Below are 23,282 nucleotides of genomic sequence, written 5' to 3'. Positions count from 1 at the left end.
GATAGAAGAGAATCCTTCATATTTTTTGGTGATAATTTTTATTCTATACAGATATAGTTGTTTGTGGGGTCTTTTTTTTACTGGAAAGACTGAGCTGGAGGACCCAGTCCAAGAAGAGACAAGCAAGAGTAATGTTTCTTCTTTCCTAATAGGAAGATTATTATGTAGTTCTAGCCAAAAGTGACGCAGCTTTCTTTTCCAAATAAAAATATAAATAACGTAGAAGTATATCATGGCAATAGTAGATTTCATTTTTATATATGTATTGCTAAATATAAAAATTTAAAAGAGGATTAGGAGGTTTTTTCCTCTCTTTTGATCTCAGTTAACTTTGCCACACAATCTTTCATGAAAACAGGCCCTTCAGAATTCGCAAAATTGAAGTATGTAGTACCACACTCCAATATTAGGAGTTCAGACTGAAAATACAGATGAGCAACAGGATGAAATACATTTCAAAGATGAATAAATTATACAAAAAGAAGTTATATGTTTAGGATAATAAAGTTATGTTTAAAAGAAGTAGGTGTATATTGAGGTAAGGAAATGCAGTGTCAGTATAAACAATCCCATAATTTTGTCATGTAGTAACATGACACAGTAACTGTATGTTAAGATACATCTAATACTTATTTAGAAAAGCTAATTTAGACAGGATGTTTTCCTTTCTTTTTCCTGACCTCATTCTCTAAGCCATGTCAGTATTTTACTGCTATAATTACAAGCAGATGAGGCACTGATGCTGTGTGCAAATTTTCTTGGAATTAACCGTTCTATTCCAATTCAACTCCAAAAGCAAATAGATTCTTTCTGTAAACTTCCAACAGATCAATTCTGTTCTCAGCATTGTGAAACATGCACTATATGTCTCAGTCACAGCAGAGGCTGAGACTCAAGTTCTATACTGAAAATTCAGCTCAGTCTTCTTGTTATGGGGATGCTAGAGTAGCCAGCAAGCATCAAGAGAATGCTTGCCAGCATATGAGAGAAGACAGTTTCATGAAGCAACACAACAGGCGAGACAACTGTACTCATCGTAAGGATTTTTTTGCTTTCGTAAGCATGCAGCAAGTATGCATTGTAATATTTCAATTAGTGATTTGGGTTTTTTCTCGTGCATATCAACTGTTTAGCCTTTTTTTGTGTGTGTAGTGAACGTGAAGTAATTTCTAGTAATTTTAGCAATAACCATGAGCTTGTTAAACCTTTACATTAAATGAATAACAATAGCTTATTTTTATAATGGAAGAGGGAGTACACCCAAATTAGCCAAAATGGACTGTTTGATGCTTATTTGCACTGCATGTGTTAAAGTATTTCTTAATTTCAGAAAAAAACCAACTTCCATTTTCCGCTGCATTATAGATTCATTTAGCGTGCAACATTTTTCTTTTGCAACATGATCTAAATATTTAAACAGTGGAAGTGTTAATGGCCAATTTTAATGTTTTTGCCAGTTTTGCCTACTGGTCTGCAGTGTATGTACGTTTTTCACTGTCTTGGGAAGTTACATTCCTGGAGTTGTCCTCTCCTATGTCCTGTGTAAGTATAGGCTCTTTTTCAATCATGATTTATGTATGTGATTTGTGCGCTATTTGGTCTTTGTATAGGGAGTTGTTTTGGGTTTTTTAATATATATACATACATGTGTGTATATATACACACACACATATATAGATACATACGTAGGTTCTGACAAGTGCTTTTTGTCATATGGAAGTCAGCTTTCAAGTTTTTTTCAGCTCGTTGATTCTGGCATAATGTTGCATAGTTGCGTTTCTCAGGTAGAGATATCAAAATGAGACTAAATCAAGATAATGGTAAGTGTTATATAGGAGTTATCAGGGCTCATTGAAAGAGCTTTAAACTAGGTTTGAAGGTGGCAAGGGATAAAACCAGGTTCGCTAGAGATAAGCCTGAGGGCAGCATGCCAATGTTTGTGGGACAGTGTGCTAGCAAGGTTCTTTGGCCTGCCATCTCAGTGGAGGTAGGGGATGGAGCTCCATGCAGCAGTAAAGACGCAAGGGTTATTGATGTGTTAGAAACCGTATGGAAGCACCTCAGAATGGTCACGGAGGAATTAGGGCTTCTCCCCGCAAAAAGGTGGTGGGATCAATAGCCCAACTAAAATGCATCTACACCAATGGACGCAGCATGGGCAACAAACAGGAGGAGCTGGAAGACATTGTGCAGTGGGAAAACTATGGTATACTTGCCATCATGAAAACATGGTGGGGTGACTCGCACACCTGGAGTGCTGCAGTGGATGGCTACACACTCTTCAGAAGGGAGGAGGGGCAGTGGGGTAGCCCTGTATGCTAGGGAGTATTTTGACTGTCTAGAGTTTGACGATGGTGATGTAAGGGTTGAGTGTTTATGGGTAAGAATAAGGGGGAAGGCCAGCAAGGCAGATATCATGGTGGGAAACTGTTATAGACCACCCAACCAGGATGAAGAGGCAGACATAATATTCTGTAAGCAGCTGGGAAAGTCTCACGATCACTAGCCCTTGTTCTCGTGGGGGACTTCAACTTACCAGATGTCTGCTGGAAATACAATACAGCAGAGAGGAAACAGTCCAGGAGGTTCCTGGAGTGTGTGCAAGAGAACATCCTGACACAGCTGGTGAGTGAGCCAACTAGGGAAGGTGCCCGCTGGACCTGTTCTTTGCAAACAGAGAAGGACTTGTGGGTGATGCGACAGTTGGAGGTCATCTTAAGCACAGCAATCACGAAATGATAAGAGTTTTCGATTCTCGGAGAAGTAAGGAGGGGGGTCAGCAGAACTGCCACCTTGGACTTCTGGAGAGCAGACTTTGGCCTGTTTAGAAGCCTGGTTGACAGAGTCCCTTGTGAGGCAGTCCTGAAGGGCAAAGGAGTCCAGGAAGGCTGGACATCCTTTAAGAAGGAAATCTTAAAGGCGCAGGAACAGACCGTCCCCATGTGCCGAAAGACGAAACAGCAGAGAAGAAGACCAGCCTGGCTGAGCATGTCCAAAGCAAAGCAACAAAGCTGGCGAAGGGTCTAGAGCAAAAGTCTTACGAGGGGCAGCTGAGGGAACTGGGGTGGTTTAGCCTGGAGAAAAGGAGGCTGAGGGGAGACCTTATTGCTCTCTACAACTGCCTGGAAGGATGTTGTAGCCAGGTGGGTGTTGGTCTCTTCTCCCAAGTAAAAAGTGATAGGACCAAAAGGAAATGCCCCTAAGTTGTGCCAGGTGAGGTTTAGATTGGGTATTAGGAAAAATTTCTTCACTGAAAGGGTTATCAATCATTGGAACAGGCTGCCCAAGGAAGTGGTTGAGTCACCATCCCTGGAGGTATTTAAAAGATGTGTAGATGTGGTGCTTAGGGACATGGTTTGGTGGTGGACTTGGCAGTGCTAGGTTAACAGTTGGACTTGATGATCTTAAAGGTCTTTTCCAACCAAAACAATCCTATGATTCTGTGATCATAAATTGTGCCTTACTGGAAGTAAAAAAGGTGTCAGTTGATATGAATACAATGGTATTTTCTGTGACGAGTAGGAACGGCTCCTGGAAACTGGATTTGACATTAACGGTTTGTCTGACATGGGCATTTCACAGTGCTTTTTTATGTAAAACCAATTGCATTATGTAAAATTAGTAATCTTTCACAGAATTGTTTATTCTTTATTAACTTCTTATAAAGCAATATTTCAATACAATTTCTCTCTCTGTCTTCATTTTTATCACAGTATTGTGTGCCTTTTTATGTCCCTTCCTTAAGTGCAATGAATTTGGACAGAAAGTATGCAACAAAATTAAGACTGTTCTGATGAAACTAGATTTTGGAATAGTAGAATATATCAACCAGAAGAAAAAAGAGAGATCTGGTGAGTAATAAAGTATAGTCCCAAGTAATGTATTTCTGTATGCAGAGAAAATTTTATTCACCTTGCAGACAGTTTGGTTTGTCTTGTGAAGCCAAGTGTAAAGTTATTTCTTGCTTTGAACCTGACTACTATTCTTAGCTTTATAACAAGTGATAATGTATGTCAGATGTCTGGGTATGGTAAAAAAAAAAAAAAAATTCATGGAAGGTAACAATGCAAGACTGATGGTTCTCTTCATACTTGACTAGATGTACTGCTTGTAGGTTTTCAGAAAAAATCCTAGTTGCTATAAAGTATGCAATGCTTATCTCTATCTAGATAAGGCAAACTTAACCAGGAGACTCATTCAAGAACACAAAATGAGTACATAACAGAATTTTCAGTTAGAGACTGAGCTCTGTTCCAGCATCTAAATCCACCTTGTTTTCACTCCCAACAGCAACAAGAATTTTTCTTCCCCAAATATTCAATAAGCATTTAAGAATTGCAGTAGGATAGTAGCTACAAATTAATAAAAGTTTTTAGTTAGAAAGTGGAGAAATCATTTTAAAATGAAATGTCACCTATCTCACCTGAAAACATTTATAACATTGGAAATGTTTAGATTTTAAGTAATAAAGCTATTTCAAGAAAATTGGTTAGATGAACAATGTTATCTCTAGCTTGCTTTTTGGGTGTGCTGCAGGTTTGGTAATTAAACTTTTGTCGTGTAGCCACATGACTTGCAGGTAGCCTACCTCTTAGTATAACATCAGTAGATTTCGTATCTGCTTTAAAACGTGCATTTCTTACAACAGTACATCATACAATGTGCTGTTCCTAGACTCAATGAGAGGAACCATTTGCCTTTTTCCCTTCTCCTACATATAATGCAGTAGTTGTTGGAAACAAGGAATAATGCATTGAATTTTTTTTTCATGTATTATTCTACCTTGTTGTAATTTTAAGTGAAACTGGCAGAAAGATCAGACTATTGTTTCACAAATTTCATAAGCCAGAGCTGGAAAAATGGTTGAGGTTAGATTCATTCTTTCCTGTTTCTCACCCTCCAGTTTGATTTAACCCAGACAAGTTCCCTGCCTTGCTTCGCCACTTGGGTTTACCACATGGGTTCACAAACCCTTGTACTGGCACGAGGAAATAGCAAATTGCAAGGATAGGCAGCCAAGAATATGACCAATGTGGTGGTTTTCAGCTGACATTGGTTTAAAATATTCAGGAGCCTATTCTCATACAGAGAGAGGCGAGGAAGCAAAATTTGTGTCTCCATTCATCTGTTAGGAGCAGCATTCTACCAGACTTCAGAGGATGCTTTGTACGCATACTTGCGTATAAATATTGTGAATGCAGGGGATGGGGTGCAAAGAAGAAGACAGGTTTTGTGAATGAAGATTACACGCAATTATCCAGAAAATTGCATGTTCTCATGGAAAAGCAATGTGCTGGGGTAACTACACTGCCTGTTTTAACAGTATGTTACAACTGTGCATTGTACCAGCTGTGTAGTTTAAAAGACAGATATATATTGCCAGGGAACATTATACAACAACAGAGACTTCTGAAACTAAGTAAATAAATGTGTTGGAATGTATTTCAGAGCAACAATCTCTCTCCTGCTTAGGGTGCTGCATGATATATTTTGATAAATACCTAGCCTCTCAATCAGTCTTTTTTCCCTCACCTTAGTAGCTTACTACATAAATGAAGCACTGTGTCAACAAGTGAAAGTTTACTGTACTGCGCAAGTTGTGTGACAGGGAACGCACACTGAACCTCAAAGTCTGTTGTCATGAGTAGGGTAATTTTTTTTTCTTTTCTTTCAGAAACAGCAAAAACAAAACCCACAGAAGATGACAGTGAATTAGACATATCAGCCCTGTGTCCTAAGGTGACTTTGTTTCCATCAGCCCTATCTTGCTTTTAAAATCTATATAGATAATGGAGACTATCATCTAGACTACTGTCTCTGTTTTCTGTGGAAGACGTTAACCTGCCCAGGAGGCTGTGTTCCTGAACTAAGCAGTATGCTTTAAAAGCCATTCCCAGTCTCCATCTTTAGGCTTATACTAATTAACTTAGTGCATTCATGACTTCTGACCTTCAAGGTAATGGTTTCTTTGGCCTACTAAACTAAGAATGTATTTGTTTTGTAATGGCTGTGGAATGATTAAACTAGAATTTAATAGCCAAGGCAGCTATTTTTATTTACAACAGTGAAATTGCAGTTAATTTTTATCAAATTAAAATATAAAAGGGAAACAATTGTAGAAAACTTGTGTAATTTGTCAGATACTTGTGTAATCACTTGTCTGATTTTTTACTATAGTGTAAATCAGTATATTATCTATAAATACCTTTCTAGATATGTATGAGAACACTCTAATATCTCCTTTCTCTCTTAATATTCTAGATAACTCTATGGCAAAGGATTTTCCATTGTAATCAAAACACTGGTTGATATAAAAACCCCCTCGTTTTCTAGGAATTCTTATGCAGTATTTGATCAGTAGTGTATTGAGCCTGACTTTGACACTGATCAGTTTGAAGGTGTTTTTGTATTCTGAAAAAAAATAAAGGTATATCCCATGGAATAAAAATGTGTATCCGATGTAATTGGATATTGTTGGATAAATTCATAAAGGATAATGATTATTTAGCTAATTTTTGACTGCTTACAGATAATGGGTTGGGTTTTTTTTCACTGAAGTTTATGCATTTCTTTACATTTATGCATATTTTGTATTTGCAGGCTCATTCTTATTTCATTACAGTAGGATATTACTTTCAGAATGAATAATTGGAATTTTCTATGCTTCTTTAGTATAATACAGCTTTCGGTTATTACAAAGAGGGATGCTGCAGTTCTCCTATATTTTCACGTTTCTACCATTAAAGTTTAAATAGGAGACAATTTATATTGCTATGACATGCAAGAGGTTTCTTGTTCAGTATCTAAGCATTGGCTTTCTGTAGCGTGAATTTTTTGAGTATAAGAATACCATGTATGGGACTTTTTTATGTTTAGGTTAGTCCTGCAGTTGTTGCCAAAGAGCTGTCAGTGTCTGACACAGATGTATCAGAAGTATCTTGGACCGATAACGGGACCTTTAACTTATCCGAAGGGTATTCTCCACAGACAGACACATCTGATGGTATGTAATGGCTTCATCTATTTCATCAATGAATTGCAGTCATGCAAGTTACCTGAAAATGACAGAGAATTTGAGGACAGAATTTTTTGGGTCAGTTTTTTCCCCCTCTACAATGAATTCAAAATTAATTCCAGGGATTTATGTAATTTTGGATACATCTTGTGTAAGAGCTGTCCTCATCCTAAAAATAATAAAGTCCCTCAGTAAGTGTCTAAATAAATAAGTAGTGGTGGGTGAAACGGACACATTCCATAAGTGCCAGATTTAGCTCTCTCTTCCGCCAAACCTTTTAAGCAACTAAACCTTTTAAGTTAGTACCAATGCTTTTGTGGAGCTATACAAATAAAAGCTGAGGAAGAAAAAGTAATACTTTGAATTGCTAAACAGCCAATTAAAGAAAGTATTATTAGGTTTTGGTTACTAAAATGCTGATGAAGACAGCCAGCAATGAGCCTAAATGAGGAAAAGATTCTCAACCACTTATCTTGATCTTGACCAGATCTTTAAGTTCTTATTTTTTACAGACCAAGCTTTCAGTTAGCACTTTGCCTGAATAAAGATTAAGGACAACATTAGTTTGGTGTAAGCTTATCTGTGGATTTGTTGCTCTGCTCATCTTGCATTTCTCCTCTTCTAGGAAAAGTTCACTGTAAATGACAAGTAGGGTGATATTACTTAACAACATTATACAGGCCAAATGAATAATTTATTTTGTTAATATTTCAAGTTGCAAATAGACAGCATTGTACGATCACAGAATCGTAACCTGGAATGAGCCATTGTCGTTCACCTGATCTAATCTCCTATTCAAAGCAAGTTCAACTTGATCAAGTTGCTCGGGGCTGTGACCAATTAATTTTGAGCATCTCCAATGGCAAGAGATTCAGCAACCCTGGACCGCCATTTTCAATACTTGATCACCCTCATGACAAAAAAGTTTTTTCTTATAGTGAGTCAAAATTTCCCATGCTCCAGCTTGTGTCGCTTTACTCTCATCCTTCCACTGCGCACCTTTAAGAAGAGTCAGGCCTCATCTTCTCCATTCCTTCCTGTCAGGTAGTTAAAGACAACTATGTGGTCCCCCCTTTGCCACCTTCTCTTAAGGCTGAACAGAGCCCATTCTCTCAGCATCTCCTGATATGTCATGGTGTCCAGCCCCCTAATAATCAAGCTGACCCTCCAGGGGACTCATTCCAATCTGTCATCATCTGTCTTGCACTGGAGAGGTCAAAACTGGACCAAGTACTCCAAGTGTGTGTGCTCAGGTGCTGAGTAGAGGGGGAAAATGCCTTCCATTGACTTTCTGGCTTTGTTTTTGCTAGTACAGCTCAGAATGTGGTTGGCCTTCCTTGCTGCAAGGGTACACTGCTGACTTGCTCTCCACAGGTATTTTTCTTGAAAGCTGCTTTCTGTCTCGTTGTCCCCAACCTGTACTGCTGAACAGGTTATTCCATTCCAGATGCAGGACTTCACATTTGTTGTTGCTGAATTTCATTATGTTCCTTTTCAGCCTGTTCATTTCTGCAGCCTGTTGAGGTCTCTCTGAGGGCGACCTGCCCTCCAGAATACCAAATACACCTGCCCCACAGCAGTTCCTTTTCTGCCCGTGAACTTGCTGAGAGTGCACTCCATCCTGTCATCCAACTCATTAATAAAAACATTGAACAGTGTTGGCTTCAGAGGTACACCACTCGTACCTGGCCTCTGGTTGGACCTTGTATCACTGATCACAGCTCTTGGAGCCTGGCAGTCCAGCCAATTTTCCACCCACCTTACAGTTCACTTACCCAGTTCGCTCACCAATTTGGCTGTAAGGATAATGTGAAAAACTGCATTAAAGGCCTTGCTAAGTGAAAAATAAACAACATCCACTCTTCTGCCCCCACGGAGCATTTCAGCAAATGGGACATACACACAAGTGCAACACCAGATGGGATGCATCCAAGGACTGGCTCATCTCCTCTCAAAGCTCTGCGCCTTTGAGCCACCACTCTGCATACAGTACAGCCCTTCCTCCTCACCTTCCCAGCCTATTTTTCCTAAAGAAAATGGAGAAAATGATGTACCAGACATTTAGGATTCATTTCCTTAGCCCTTATGAATGCTCCTCTTGCTTGTTTTCATAGAAAGTAAGTTCAAACTGATTATTTTTTACCTTCTCATTCAAATACTAGATCAGAATATTCCCTTATGCTCATTTAGGTCTCTTCCACAGGCCATGTACAGTATATTTTACACATTTATATAAACAAGTATCATGCCATTAATGTAGTCATTAAAATCCAGTCTTTTATTTGCCTACATTCTGCTTTTTACCCTCTTGAAAACGTGAAGCTATCCCAGTCATCTGTAGAGTTTCCATTTTCTGTTTCCTGTTTAATACAAGCATTGGCCAAGAAAGGAAAAAGTTATAAATTAAGTCCTTACATTGGCTTTATGTCTTTAAGTATGTAAACATTCTTTTTTATTCTACAAGTGTTTTAAAAGCTTGTAATACATTCATACACACATATTTGTAATTTATATATATTGTGAAGAAAAATGTTTAAAGACCTGTTGTGACATTATAAATTGTAGGACATTACGGGGCTGTGCTGAAGATTTGCAGGGCTTGTTTCATATACAGCTAGGTACCATTTTAAAAAGGTATTTTCCTCAGATAACTTTCAGAGTTAGGCTGATACCAGGTGACTTGTGGTAGTAGGTTTACGACCTCAAAACCATTTTATTTTAGATGTAACAAAGCTCCTCTGCATTAAGAGTACGCAAGACTACTAGACTATGGATTAGTAAATGTATTTCAAGGAAAACTTAATAATTGCATTTTTACATTTGGCTGCTTTTTTTGGGAAGCCTTTCGCATTTGCTAACACTGTTGCCTTCTGTTTGTCCTGTAATAGATTTTGACCGACCTAGTGATCATGAAGAAGCTTTCGCTAGAGATCTTTCAGAATTTCCTTCTTTAGAAAATGGTGCCGGAACAAACGATGACGATGACTCGAGTATCGGTATGCCCATCCAGCAAAAACAAAAAAAAGAACAAACATATTTGAAGGTGGATCACGCTCCCAGACAGAGTAAAGAGAGACCGTCCACTGCAGGGCTCTCCTTGCCTTTGACCAGTGACCAAACCTTTAATTTAATGAGTGGAATTGCTGGGGATGTCATCGCAGCCGCGGTGTCTGCTGCCATCAAAGACCAGTTGCAGTCCGCACAGCAAGCTCCCTCACATGCAGTGCCCAGTTTGAGCGAGGAGACAGACACAGAGGAAGCCGATGATTTTGAACTGCTTGACCAGTCAGAGCTTGAGCAGATTGAGAAAGAATTGGGACTTTCACAAGGCCAAGAAGCAGAAGCACAGGAAAAGAAAAAGTCTTCAGGCTTCCTTTCAAATCTGCTTGGAAGTCAATAACCTAGAAATTGCAGCTGGTAACATAGAAGAAATTAAACATAAAACACACACACAAAAAAAAATCAAATGCAAAAAAAAAAAAAAAAGGAGAATTCTGAGCTGTAAGCTTGAACTATCCCTTTAGATGTATTGTAATAATTTCCCTTATGCAGAGTGAATTAACTGGATAAGTATCAGCTGATACTAATAGTTTAATGTTTCTGGTAGTTTTACCTCAATGTAATAGCATGGAAATGAATTATCTATCCACTGTTTGGTTGCAGATGAGTGTTGGAGGTCAGTTGTTCAAAAGTGTTGAGGGAGAGGATTTTTTTATCTTTTTTTGCCAACCATGTATTTTGGGGTCCTGAGCCAAATTTTCAACATTGGCAGTTTACTCTTGGTTGCCAACCATGTAATACAATTGATGATTCACACAGTGAGGGTCAGTTATCAGAGGATTGCAATGAGATTAACTAAATCTCACCTCCTTCAATCATACCGACAAGTATGAATCCCTGCAGTTAGCATTATGAATAGTGCACCTACTATATATGAAACACACATTAACCAGCACAACTCTAGTTTAAGTATGTGTGCGACACTATCAAAGAACTTGATTTCATACTTAAAACCTTTGAATTATTTTGGATATGGTGATGCATTTCCAAGTTTTTTGCTGTTTTAGGCTTGTAGAGTTGTAAAGTGGCATGCTATTTGACTGACCACCTGCTGTGTTCCTTGACAGAGTCTGGTCCTTGGCAGTATTGCCCATGTAAAGTCAGCCAACACATTTTCGTATTTAAGAGTTAATATCATGTAAACCGAACAACCTTTTTGGGAGCAGGTGAGGGTAGTTATTGTTTTGAATAGAGGTTAGAGGTAAAAAATATAAATAAAGGCTTTTTTGATGCCACTCCCTTAACTCAAGATTCTGTGGGGTCTGGGTTTCTTTTTTTCCCCCAGAACAGCTGCCATCACTTGCAACAAAAGTTGTGTTGCAAGCTGAATATTTTAAGATACTTAAAAGTATTCAGTGAGGTTATTTGCTATAGGAGACACTCAGAATCTTCTTCTTGGCATGTAAATTAAAACAAAGAAAAAACATTGTTTATTTGCCAGTTTAAACTCCACACGTGCTGAGTGAGTGGCATGGGATCTTAAGCAGGTAACTTATTTAACTTTTTCTAGAGCTTTTTTGTTCACCTGTGACAAAATTGAATTGTAATACCAAGCAATAGTAATCAAAGAAATAGGAAGAAGTAAAGCTAGTTTTTTTTTAATGTGATGTAAACCATTAGCAAAGTTGAGGGACCATGTCAGCTGCTACTATTACTACTCCTCAAGTGATTTTCCATTTGCTGGCATTTGAAGAGGTGAATACTGTCATCTAGGACCCTCAGAAAGTACAGCAACAGATTATAAAAATCTTCCACTAACATATATGTGTAGGTAAACCTGTGTTTAAAGTTAACTCCATTTTAAATTTTTTTTCCTTTTGAGGTGAAAAAATAGGCAGATGGCCAAAAAGAGTGTAGCAAAAGGAAAGATGCTGAGAATTTTTGACCCTAGCTTTATCGTTGCTTGTGCATTTGTGTCAGTAATGCATATTGACCGTGTTTGCTGTCCTTTACCAGTAAAAATGTGAGCCTGTGCCTTCATTATCAAATTCATTACAAAGTAAGTGGATGCTGGATATAGATCCCATGAGATGCAGCTTTGCAACATCTTTAACGTCAAAAGCGAGTTCCTGGAAATGATTAAAAAACCATGGCCACATCACTTCCACAGCGCTGGTTGCTAAGTTTCCTTTTCAGCTTCCCTCAGCCTGTCCATCCCATTTGGAGAAAAAAAAAAAAAAACAACCAAAAATAAAAGAAGCTTTTGCTGGGAAATCAGTAAGTTTAAAGGCCATTTAAATTTCTCAGATGAGTTAAAAGCCTCGTTTCCTTGCTGCATGTTTAGGACAATCTATACAGTTAGAAGAGTACAGCTTCCAAGTTGCTGATGACACTTTGTAGGACACCCAAACAAACGTGTGCTTCCTTGTACAGGAGTACTGGTGCCAGGCGGGGAAATGGGCTACGGGATGGGGAGAGGTGGGAGGGAGCCGTCCTTCACAGGCTTTTCTGGAGCGGATTGATGGGGCGGACTAACTGACTGTCAATGGCGGCATTGTAACAGCATGCACTTTATTGTTGTTTTATGAAGAATAGTTGTGGTTTATAAAAGTAAGAAATGCAGGGGCACTCTTCTAGAATAATAGATTAGATCAAGAAGGAAAAGCAGTTGGAAGAGTTTCTAGGACTTTTTGTAAATGATCCATTTTCTGGTTTCAAGATATAAAAATAGATCGATTTTTCTCTGGAAGAGAAACAGAAAGAAAAACAAACAAAGAAAAAACAAAACCTGAACAAGCAAATCATTAAAGCTGAGGGGCATAATTGGTTATATGAGTGTCTTTAGAATTTTATTTTTCTGTTCTCATGGTAGTTGATTACATTCAAGGCCCTAAATACTGTGTAAAGGGAGGCAGGTGATTCTGTATCATTTAATATTCTTCCTCAGGTAGTGAAAAGATGCTTAGTTTTCTGCAGGAAATTACCTTTTCCCTCCCAAACAACCGCATGTAAGAAACACTTTGCTCTAACACGATACATTCCACTGCCAGCAGTTTGACAGCAGAACACAAAGAAAATGTTTCTCTCCTTTGAGATCCCTTCCACACTGCCTTCGTTTGGAAATCCCTCAAGAAACCTTCATTTCACTGTACTCTAAGAGCAGCCACAAAATAGGTATTTAAAAATTCCCAGCACAACGGTCCACAGCATCTTTCCTACTGACCACTGGTCATCACCTTCCCATCTTCCAAAACTGAATACATGGCCAGGAAGAATGGCAAGCGAGTATGAGGTAGCGTGTAGCTTTGAAACATGCATTTATTCCATGGAAAGCCTGCCTCCTTGCAATTTCCAGTCAAAAGCCCGTACAGCCAGCATGGAGGGCGCAGACAGAGTGTGGACACGTGAGCAAGTGCCCACGGGGTAACGCAGGGTACAGTCTTGCCATGGGATCAGTACTGCCCGTGTTACCTGCTATGTGCTTACCCGGTAGTAAATTAAGGATGCCCTGTATTTTTGCAGTGGCATGGTTAAAGCGCTCACCCTCCCTAGCAGTAGCTTCTTCACACATCCCTGCTGGAAGAAAACGATGTGTGACAGGACAGGATCCGTGGGTGCAGTTCAGTCCTTCCTACTCAGAAAATTTCCCTTGCGTTAGTACATCTGAGTGAGGCGGAGCGATCACCGTTTGATCGGTGGCCTTAGATGTGTCAAATCCAGTGTAACAGCACCTATTTTCATCACACAGGGCTTTTCATGTGTATGTACATGTGTATGTACTATGCACCTACTTACCATTCTTCGTTTGTTCGTGAAAAAAAAATAATTATTCTATGCAGAGGAGGGGAAATAATTTTAACCCACGGTAAGAGGATCTGAGGAAATACGCAGTTTACTTGTTTTTTGTTCATTTCGCACTTTTCCCAGGCGGTTTAAGCCTTCTGAACAAATTCCCTGCAGTCTCCATGTCTGTTCTCAGCACACAAGCAGCGTCACAGCCTGTGACCACCACCTAGCCGGGTAACCAGAAACTGGAAAATTACAAAATGTCTACATTTAAAATATTTTGCAGCACTTTACCGAGCCTGATTACTATTTTGTAAACATGGAATTATTATATTGATTGTTTGTAAAACCATTTAATAAATATGTGTTAGTTTTTACCTTTCATCTTATCTAATTGTATGTTTGTTCCCAGAATAGGGGGGGAAAAAACAGTCAACCAACCAAGAAACGAACCCTTTGGTGGTTTCTGCCGCTCCCTTGTTTACTCCCGTCCTCAGCCCGGCGGGACTCGCGCCCCGTAAACGCTGATCCCGGCTCTGGGCCGCGGGCCTGACAACGTGAAGTTACCTCGCAGGAGCAGAACCGGGGCTGCCCGCTCTGAAGGAGAGGCAGTTTCCAGGCGGACAGGGCGGGGGGCAGCAGGAGGGGACCCCCCTCCCCCCCCCGGCTCCTGGGTGCCCCCTCCGGCCCAGCCCGCAGCGGCGCAGGCCCACGGGAGGGACAGGCCGCCTCCGGGGCCGGGAACGCTGCGGGGCCTCCGCGCCGGCAGGGGGCGGGAGCGGCGGCGGGCGGGGCGGGCCCTCCTTGCCGGAAGGGGGCGGCTCGCCCTTCCTGCCTGGCGTGGCGCGCCTCTTCCTGCTCGCGCTTCCTACTCTACCGGCAGCGGCACGGAGGCGGGGAGGGCTTCTCGGGCCCCACCGGCGGCAGGTGCGGGGCCTGACGGCGGGGAGGGTGGCGGTCGGACCAGGCCCGGGCGGGCCTGTTCTGTTCTGTTCTGTTCTGCTCTGCCCTGCCGGGGGGTAGCGGGGAGGGCGAGGCCCGGCCCCGATCCGCGGCGGGTGTGCCGGTTGCTCCCCCTGAGGGCGGCGCCTCCCTGCGGGTCAGGTCTCTGTCACGTCTGGCGGCGGCCTGGAGGATCGTGGCTTCCGCCTGCGCTGCATCTTATAGTTGAGCTTATTTTATCTTATTTTAATACTTGTTCTTTTTTCCCCCGGGTTTAAGTTGTGCTGTGAGTTCCGGTGTCCGTATAATAAACGCCTGCCGGTCAGTCAGGCCTTTCTGTGCCGGGCCTGTCTTTTATGGACACCGACTCAACTTAAATTCAAATAAAAGTAGATGTAATAAAGTCCCCGCGGGGAAAACGGGATTTTTCTCAAAGGACTTGGCTGTTCCTTGGGCTGAAGGGTTGTGAGTGCCTCAAGTTTTGTTTTCCTGAGCCTCACACAGGGGAAGATTCAGTACTTTGGTTCTGTGGGTTAGAACGGCGGGTGAGAGCGCCTGTGGGTAATGGGAAGTGTTGGCGTAACTGCATGGGACCCTGTGGCTGCTTTTTCTGCTTTATGCAGCTTGAATTGTAGATGTGATCTCTCCGCTTAGTAGCCAGATATAAATTGTGGTTCTAGATCCTCTCAGTTACATACCTCTTCTTCTGGTACAACAACATGGGTTGGTTTGTTTGGGGTTTTTTTATTACCCCCAGGGTAATCTAATGTGCAGCTGCTGTCAAGCTGTAATGGATCAGATCAAACTGTTCTATCCCAGCAGTTCCTGCAAGGCGTTTGTGACTAGCAGCAAACGTGATTCTGCATCGGTTGATTTATAGCAGTAAAATACCCACTTGGGTAGGAAAGGGATAGGGAGCTCTGCAGGTGGGAGGAAAGTGCTTCACAAAGCAGTTGGGATACCTCAGTGAGCAGAGAGTATGTTTTCCTCTGAAAGAAAAAGCATCCATTACACTGAATGGATGCTTGCAGTATTTCAAATAAAATAGCATGGCCTTTATTTTCTGGGCTCAGAGCTGGGATGCTCTGGTGCTGCTGTGATATAAGTAATCTCTGATAACTATGAGAGTCTTGTATTTGCTTCTTGTAGTATGTAACGTGCTATTTGCTAATGCTGGTGTTTAATAAACTTAATTCTGTATGAGAACTGTATCTCTTATGCTGTCTTACATGGGTGCTGTCAGGATGTTGGGTTTGGGGTTTTTTGTGGTTGCTATTTATTTTTATTAGTGTTATTTTTCCCCCACACACTTTCTAGTAATGGCAACCTACACTTGTATCACTTGCCGTGTGGCTTTCAAGGATGCTGACATTCAGCGTGCCCATTACAAAACTGACTGGCATAGGTACAATCTGAAGCGTAAGGTTGCTGACATGCCTCCTGTCACTGCTGAGAACTTCCAAGAGAGAGTCCTAGCACAGAGAGCGGTAGCAGAGGAGCAGAACAAAATCACTGCCACTTACTGCACAGTTTGCAGCAAGAGGTTCTCCACCTTCAATGCCTATGAGAATCATTTGAAGTCCAAGAAGCACCTGGAATTGGAGAAGAAAGCTGTTCAAGCTGTGAGCAAGAAGGTGAAAATATTAAATGAGAAGAACCTGGAAAAGGGGCTGGCCCCAGAGAGTGTAAACAAAGATGAAATGAACGCAGCTATTCAGCAAGCCATCAGAGCTCAGCCATCTTCGTCTCCGAAGAAGACACCTTTACCTCCTAGTAATGCAAGTGGCCTCCCAGTTTCTACAGAACGTGCCAGCTTATCACAGAGTAGAGAGCGATTGGAAAAACCTCCACGGCTACAGTGGTTTGAACAGCAAGCAAAGAAGCTGGCCAAACAGCAAGCAGAGGAAGAAGACACCATGGAAGAAGGTAAGGCAATAAACATACTGATGAGAGATAGCTTGGGATAAGCTATGCAGTTGTTGGTTTTCTGTAAAAGCCGCTTCCTGTTTCTGTAGTAGTACAGCATTTTCCATCACAAAAGTTCTTCCTGTTGATTTAATTTTCAGTTTAATAAAGGAGTTAAGCTTGGCCCATGTCAGGGACTCTATGTTAGTTTCTGAACTGCCAGCTGCACAAGATGCTAATGCATGTGAAGGTTGAATACAAACAGTTACTAACATAAGCACTGTTTCCCACATAAAATTCCAGGGGTAGTTTCCTTTAAGGAAGGCTAACATAAAAGGTTACCCTGAAACTACTTCTGAAAAACAGGTGAATAAAAATCCCATCATGATCGTTTGCTGTTGTCCCATCAATCACTTTACTGATCTGTTGAAGGGAGTGGGGTTGGTTTTGTTTTTCTCTGCCCATCGAGACCAGAGGAGACAGTTTGCTTCTTGGCCTGACACTGTGTGGCATAGCTTCTTAGCACGTTGGCGTCTGTATTAAAATTAGTCTAAGACCTGCCACCCCAACTGCCTGTTCCTGCTGCTTCACCCTCAGCGCTTGTGTGGATACAGTTCTTTGTTGGAGGTCAGCCTGGAAAACGAACAACTGGAAAGATCAGAGCTTCAGAATTCCCAGAAAAGGGATGTTTTTAACCTGAATGCTTTCAGTGCTCTGGTTTACAATGCCACTCCAAATGCATCTATTGGAGCAGTTGAGTGGGGTGATTAAACTACAGCAAGGGGACAGGTATGAAGGAAGTGGGAACGTACAATGCCAGCTTCATTACTGAAACTGTTGTGTCACGTTATTACATCTGTTGTAGCAATTTTGTGCTGGTTAAATTTCACTTGTGATTCAGGTATCTGTTCTACAGAAGAAGAAACATATACCTCTACACGTGCATCTTAATGTCTGAAGAAGGAGCTAACTCACACCTGTTTTGTATTAATGTGTTAGTTATAAATTGTAATGCTAAAATCTCAGTAGGCTTCTGAATGTTCACTTTCCTTTTAACTGTTTGTCCAGGAGTGTTTCCTACAAGTCCTGTTAATGCAGTGTCAGGCTTTTAAAATTATTTAAAATTATTGCTATTTGTATCCTATAGCAAAGATCTCTGATTAGCAGCCTACAACACTGGGGAGCACCATGTTTCCTCTTCTCAAATGCTGTGTGTGCTTGGCAGTTGGAAGGGGACCAGTAGGAGTAGAGTACTGGGAAATGCTCACTGCCCCAGACCCGAACTGTTTAAAAACGATTTCTAGACCCCTCTAGCAGTATAATCAGATTGCTGGATTGTCTGTCTGTTAACAAGCTCTGCAGTAATCTTGCAAATGCGTAAAATTGTTAGGATATCTTGGTATATACTAACATATAATGTGGCATAGTATATCTGTGACAGCTGGCTTCGTTATTCTCTGTTGTTAAAGATGTACATGTGAACAGGAGCGTGTTTTCCGTCGCTGCTGGAAATGAATATTTTCACAATTTTATCAGAGTTGTGGTGTTTTCAATGAGCCATACATGTGTTCTTGTGCTACGGCAAATTAAATTAAAGACTTTGAAACAGCAATGAAGTGTTAATATTTGAGAAAATGGGGGGGGGGGAGCAGATCTGCCAACTTTTTAATGAGCCGACTTGAGCTTTGCTGCGCATCTTAGGAGGAAATGTGTTTTACTGGCAATGGTATATTCTTGCACCTGGCAGTGACTCTGTGGCATTTAGCTGCAAATACAAAATGCAGTATTTTCTATGACAACTTTTTCTGGCTTATTTGGGACTTGTTTTGCTTGTGAGAAGTAATTGTGTAAATAATTTTTTTTTTTTTAACTTCCGTTAAAAGACTGGGAAGATATTGATTCTGATGAAGACATTGGATCTGAAGAAGAGACGGAAAGTGTGGGAGAAGAGGAGGAGCAGGCAGAAGCTGAAAGCACTCCTGCTGTTGGGGCCATACCAGTCACAGACTGCTTGTTCTGTCCACACCATTCAAGATCTCTGACAAAAAATGTAGCCCATATGACAAAAGCTCACAGTTTCTTCATTCCAGACATAGAGTACCTTGTGGATCTCAGAGGGCTAATCAAGTACCTGGGTATGCCTGTTCTCTGATTTTTTTCATCAAGATAATGAGACACTGTTATTCCTTTTTTTCACTTGGATATGTCTTAACATGTTTTTTTTGTTTTGGGTTTTTTTGGTGTAAAAATCTCTGGTACAGTATTTTGATCATCAACAGGACCACAAACTTTCCAGGGAGAGTGAGAGAAAACTCCACTGAGCAAACACATGGTCTTGTACCCTGTAGGTGTCTCATAGTTTTTTACAGCTTTCTCAAAAGTTGTTCAGCTAACATGAAATTTGGGACAAAACTCTGTTGCTAAAGTGAGCATATGAACTGTCTTATCTTACTAAGGAGTCGTGAGTATTTGCCTCATCAGTTTACAATACTTGTGAGAGAGCTAAAAGCTAGAAAAAATGTATCTTCCTTGAAGTATACAGATAATGATGAGACTAAAATAATTTTGGGGTATCAGATAGAAAACTGTATTGGAAGTATGAAATTTGTTATTGAGAGTACATCATAATCTGTACCTTGTCATATGAAATCTTTAAATGCACAGACTTGTCCCTCGTGGAGCCATATGGTCACAGCATAGGAACAGCAGGGCTTTTCTGGAAATGAAGGGCTCAAGGCTCTTCCTCAGTCTCTCTGCCTGCAAGCTGGGAAGCCTACATCACAGAAATGTTAATTATTGACTAGGGATGCTCTGCTCAGACCAATACAAGTATCAATGTTTTCTGCAGGAGAGAAAGTTGGCATTGGGAAAATCTGCATCTGGTGCAATGAAAAAGGGAAATCCTTCTACTCTACAGAAGCAGTACAAGCTCACATGAATGATAAAAGCCACTGCAAACTCTTCACAGATGGAGATGCTGCCCTGGAATTTGCAGACTTCTATGATTTCAGGTGAGGATGCTTTTCTTTGAGTGGAGCGCAGATGTGGCAGACAAAAGGACAGTTGGACATCACATCAGAAACTATTATTCATACTTAAAATTTACTTCTGTTTCTGGTTCTGATGCTTATTTTGCATAGCTGGTTCACCACTTTTCTAGGCAAGCATAACGACATGATTGGTTCTTCTCTCCTGTGACCGCTAATATCAGTCCTGCATGAAAATATATTTTGAATTCTATTTTGTATGTTTGTTGTTAGTCAGTTAGGTTTCAGTGCACCAGCAAAGATTGTAAAAGGGCATAACTGTCCCTTCCATTATCTTTCAGGGAGATTGTGGGCTTCATACCTACTATGGATTTTTTTAATTTTTTTTTTTAAAGTAGCTGGAGTTAAACAGGACTGCTGTGGTTTAGAGGCCTCTTGTTGAACTTCCTGTAACTTATCCTGGGCTGTATGCATTTTGGTCAGAAATACCCCCTATTATGGGGACAGATGGATTTAGTGGTGCTTCTCGGAGTGCTCATTCAGTAGCTGTGCAGAGCTGGTGGGCTGCACAGTGGTGTCTTTTCATCACAAGTCGCTGTTAAGCGTGCAGCAGCAGGACCGTGCTGGGTTATGGAACCGGGTGGAGGAAGGGTGGTCCTTGTCTTCAGCCCCTGTTCAGGGCAGGGCACTACTGGGAGGAACTCCCAAACCAAGGTAGGTGAAACATGACAATGTTTGTGGCTTGCTGTAGCTGCCTGTGGCAGATCTTTTGTGTGATGGGTCTGAATAGCTGTGACTGCTCACCATGTACAAACCATGTACTGTTACTCTTCCACAGGAGCAGTTACCCTGATCACAAGGATGGGGAAGATGTGGAGGTGCCTGGAGAGCGCCCAGCAGAGAGAGAGTTGGATTATGATGATGACACCATGGAGCTGATCCTTCCTTCAGGCAGGCATAGGATTTGTGTTATGACATACTTTCTCTGCATTGCTCATAGCTGCAGCCATTAGCTACAGCATAGGTCATCGTGGTAAATGTTTTCCTTTGGCAAGGGAGAAAGTAATTTTGCATCTAAATGTCTTTGGGGTTTTGTCCTCACCTTCCATTATTTTCACTACCAAGCAGTTCACCTTCTTCAGCATTAATGTATACATGGACTGGGGTGAGAGTTTCCTTTGCCCACTTGAACTCTTCATTAACGTGTGACTCGCATGGTATACTCCAAGAGTTTCCATGTCTTGTTTTAGTGCAACTTGGAGAGGCTATAACTTAGGTTTTCCAGTGTAGGGTTTTTTGCAGAGAAGCAGCTGGTAACTAATTTAGTAAACTCAGTAAAATTTATTAAAACAACCTTACTCTTGCCTTGTATAGCATTTGGCACTCTTGCTTGCATTTTTTTTTTGGTGTTTTTTGTATGAGGAGACCTCAGCCCTTTCATTCTGAAAAGTGCTGCCAACTATGCAGTTACAGATTTCCTGAATGTCAGCAAGTTACTTCCCTAGTTACCTGAAACAGCATCGCCTCTCTGCTCATTCCCCTGATTAAACTTTTCTGATATCTGTGTGTTTGTTATCTGACCTAAGGTCCTCTTGAACAACAGCACTCTTTGGGTTTTTTTTCTTCAAGCTAAAGTGCAGTACAGCAGCTTTTACAGGAATTACATTGAGTTTGTAATAGTCTTCAAGTTTTTAAGTTTCTGGGCCTTTTAAAAGCATGTCTCAGCATAGGGATTTTCCAGTTTTCACAATATGCTCGCTGTATTTCAGAAGCTGCTTCATTATGCATAATAAGTTGTCCCCTCCTCTGAACAGGTGCAAGAGTGGGTCATCGTTCTTTAATGAGATACTACAAGCAACGGTTTGGTCTGTCAAGAACGGTGGCTGTTGCAAAAAATAAGAAAGCAGTGGGTCGGGTGTTGCAGCAGTACAGAGCTTTGGGCTGGACAAGTCAGACAGGTAAGTGACAATGTGAGGTTTTTGCAGAGGAGGCATTTCTAGGGTGTCATCACTCGACAATTAAATATGTCGAGTTTGTTTCACATTTGTGGGGTTTTGTGCAGTAGTTTGTCTTCCACTCAGTTCCCTTTCATTCCTGACATCCAAACAGAATAAGTTAGAGGAAGTCGTTTGTGTCTGAAGTCCATTGCAGCTTCTGTGCAAGCCCTTCAGTTCATTAGCACACGTCTGTGATAGTGACTTCTAAGGTTTGTTGGTGTCTAGGGTAATAATTCTTTCTCTGCCTGTCAAAACCACTACTCTTGCTATTTAATAATGTAACATAAATCACACTTTGACAGTTGAAATACTTTTTCAGTTGGGGAGCAGTGATGTGATCTATATCCACTTTTGAAACAAAGGAATCGCACACTAGAACGCAGAACAACCTTTTCACTTAATCACAGTCATGGGTGTTCATGGAAGGAACTGGCCTTTCCCAAGAGATAAGTGAAAAGAAGTGTGGCTGTATGGGAAGGAAAACATACAGCTAACTGTATGTTAAATGGACAGATTAGCCAGTGTGCATATAAGTAGTAAGTAATCTTACAAACACTTATCCCTCTTTCTCTTCCTTCTCTCTCTCTCTGAAGGGGCAGTCTTTGCTCAGCAGCGTGATATGCAGTACCTGCAGAGGATGAAGTCAAAGTGGATGCTCAAGACAGGAATGAGTAACAATGCTACAAAGCAGATGCATTTCCGGGTGCAAGTCAGGTTTTGACTTCCCAAGAGAGCTGCATGCAACTGGTTTTGGGAAGGGGGATTTAATGGTTTCTGGGTCGAGGATTGTGTTACTAAAATGGACTTGGTACTTATCAAACGAGGATGTGTATGCTGGTGTGTCTTCCTGTCTGTAAGAAGAAGAGCAGGGAGGTTGTCTCTCTCGGTGCAATGATGGTTGGCCTAACATAAAAAATAAAATCTCTTAAATGGAATATGTGGCAAAGTAATCATGGCTATGAATAAAGATGCATGCACTTCTTTGTGCAATCCATTTGTGTGGGGCAGTTGACGTTGTCATTTGTCTGAGTATCTTTAGTTTCCAATTCTGCAAAATAGTTGAGGCCAAGAGAAGATCCCAGATCTAAGAGCCCGAGATGGAGTGTATCAAAGGTGTTCACTTGTGGTGCCAGGCATAAGTTAGCTGGGTGTTTTGGACTTCTAGCTGGCACTATTGCAGTGAAAATGTGAGATTCTGGGAAGGTCAAGTGATAATTGAAGAAATGCACTAATGGAAAGCATAACTCCAGGATTAATACTGTCCGCAGAAGTTGACTGTACTTCCTTAGTGCTCCAGCTCAGGGCTGGATTAATAACGTACAGTGCAGTTGTCTTATGTTGAAGTTAATGAATTTTCATTACCTAAAACCTGCTCAAAATTACCATAACATTTAGATGAATGTCAACCAAGATTTCCGATGATCTGTTAAAGATTTCCTGATGAAAACTCTGAAGGTACTATTGATGTCAGCTTTCGTTGTTTCCGTTGAGTACTGGTGTTTCCTATAATCTTGCTGAAGGGAAGTGACCCAAGACGTGCATTGGCTGAAATGGAGGCATGCTCTCCACTTCAGCAGGTGAACTGTTACAGGCAGGTGTGGAGAAAACCTGCTTGTTAAAGAGCTGAGTGCTGATGTCCTGGTGTTGTAG

At 41.0% G+C, this 23,282-nt stretch overlaps 2 protein-coding genes across 3 annotated transcripts in view; both read left to right on the top strand.

Moving 5' to 3' along the window:
• Window positions 1–14,183, top strand: part of RETREG1 (reticulophagy regulator 1) — a 72,824-nt gene extending 58,641 nt beyond the window's left edge. For both annotated transcript variants that reach the window (XM_075744842.1, XM_010302385.2), the window contains 5 exons: window positions 1,458–1,542; window positions 3,714–3,851; window positions 5,675–5,739; window positions 6,877–7,003; window positions 9,904–14,183. In XM_075744842.1, coding sequence (XP_075600957.1) covers window positions 1,458–1,542; window positions 3,714–3,851; window positions 5,675–5,739; window positions 6,877–7,003; window positions 9,904–10,415 — 927 coding nt within the window. In that variant the 3' untranslated portion in view covers window positions 10,416–14,183. The remainder of the gene's footprint in view (window positions 1–1,457; window positions 1,543–3,713; window positions 3,852–5,674; window positions 5,740–6,876; window positions 7,004–9,903) is intronic.
• Window positions 14,184–14,633: 450 nt separating this feature from the next.
• On the top strand, window positions 14,634–22,622 carry ZNF622 (zinc finger protein 622). The gene is made up of 7 exons (XM_075744844.1): window positions 14,634–14,728; window positions 16,061–16,669; window positions 18,532–18,783; window positions 19,497–19,659; window positions 20,474–20,586; window positions 21,450–21,593; window positions 22,226–22,622. Exons 2-7 carry the CDS (start codon window positions 16,063–16,065, stop codon window positions 22,351–22,353), a joined length of 1,407 nt encoding a protein of 468 aa, XP_075600959.1. The 5' UTR covers window positions 14,634–14,728; window positions 16,061–16,062; the 3' UTR covers window positions 22,354–22,622.
• The last annotated feature ends 660 nt before the right edge of the window (window positions 22,623–23,282 follow it).

This window comes from Balearica regulorum, chromosome 2 (assembly GCF_011004875.1).
Source record: "Balearica regulorum gibbericeps isolate bBalReg1 chromosome 2, bBalReg1.pri, whole genome shotgun sequence".
Classification (NCBI taxonomy): Eukaryota; Metazoa; Chordata; class Aves; order Gruiformes; family Gruidae; genus Balearica; species Balearica regulorum.
This window is presented reverse-complemented; position numbering and strand designations above follow the sequence as displayed.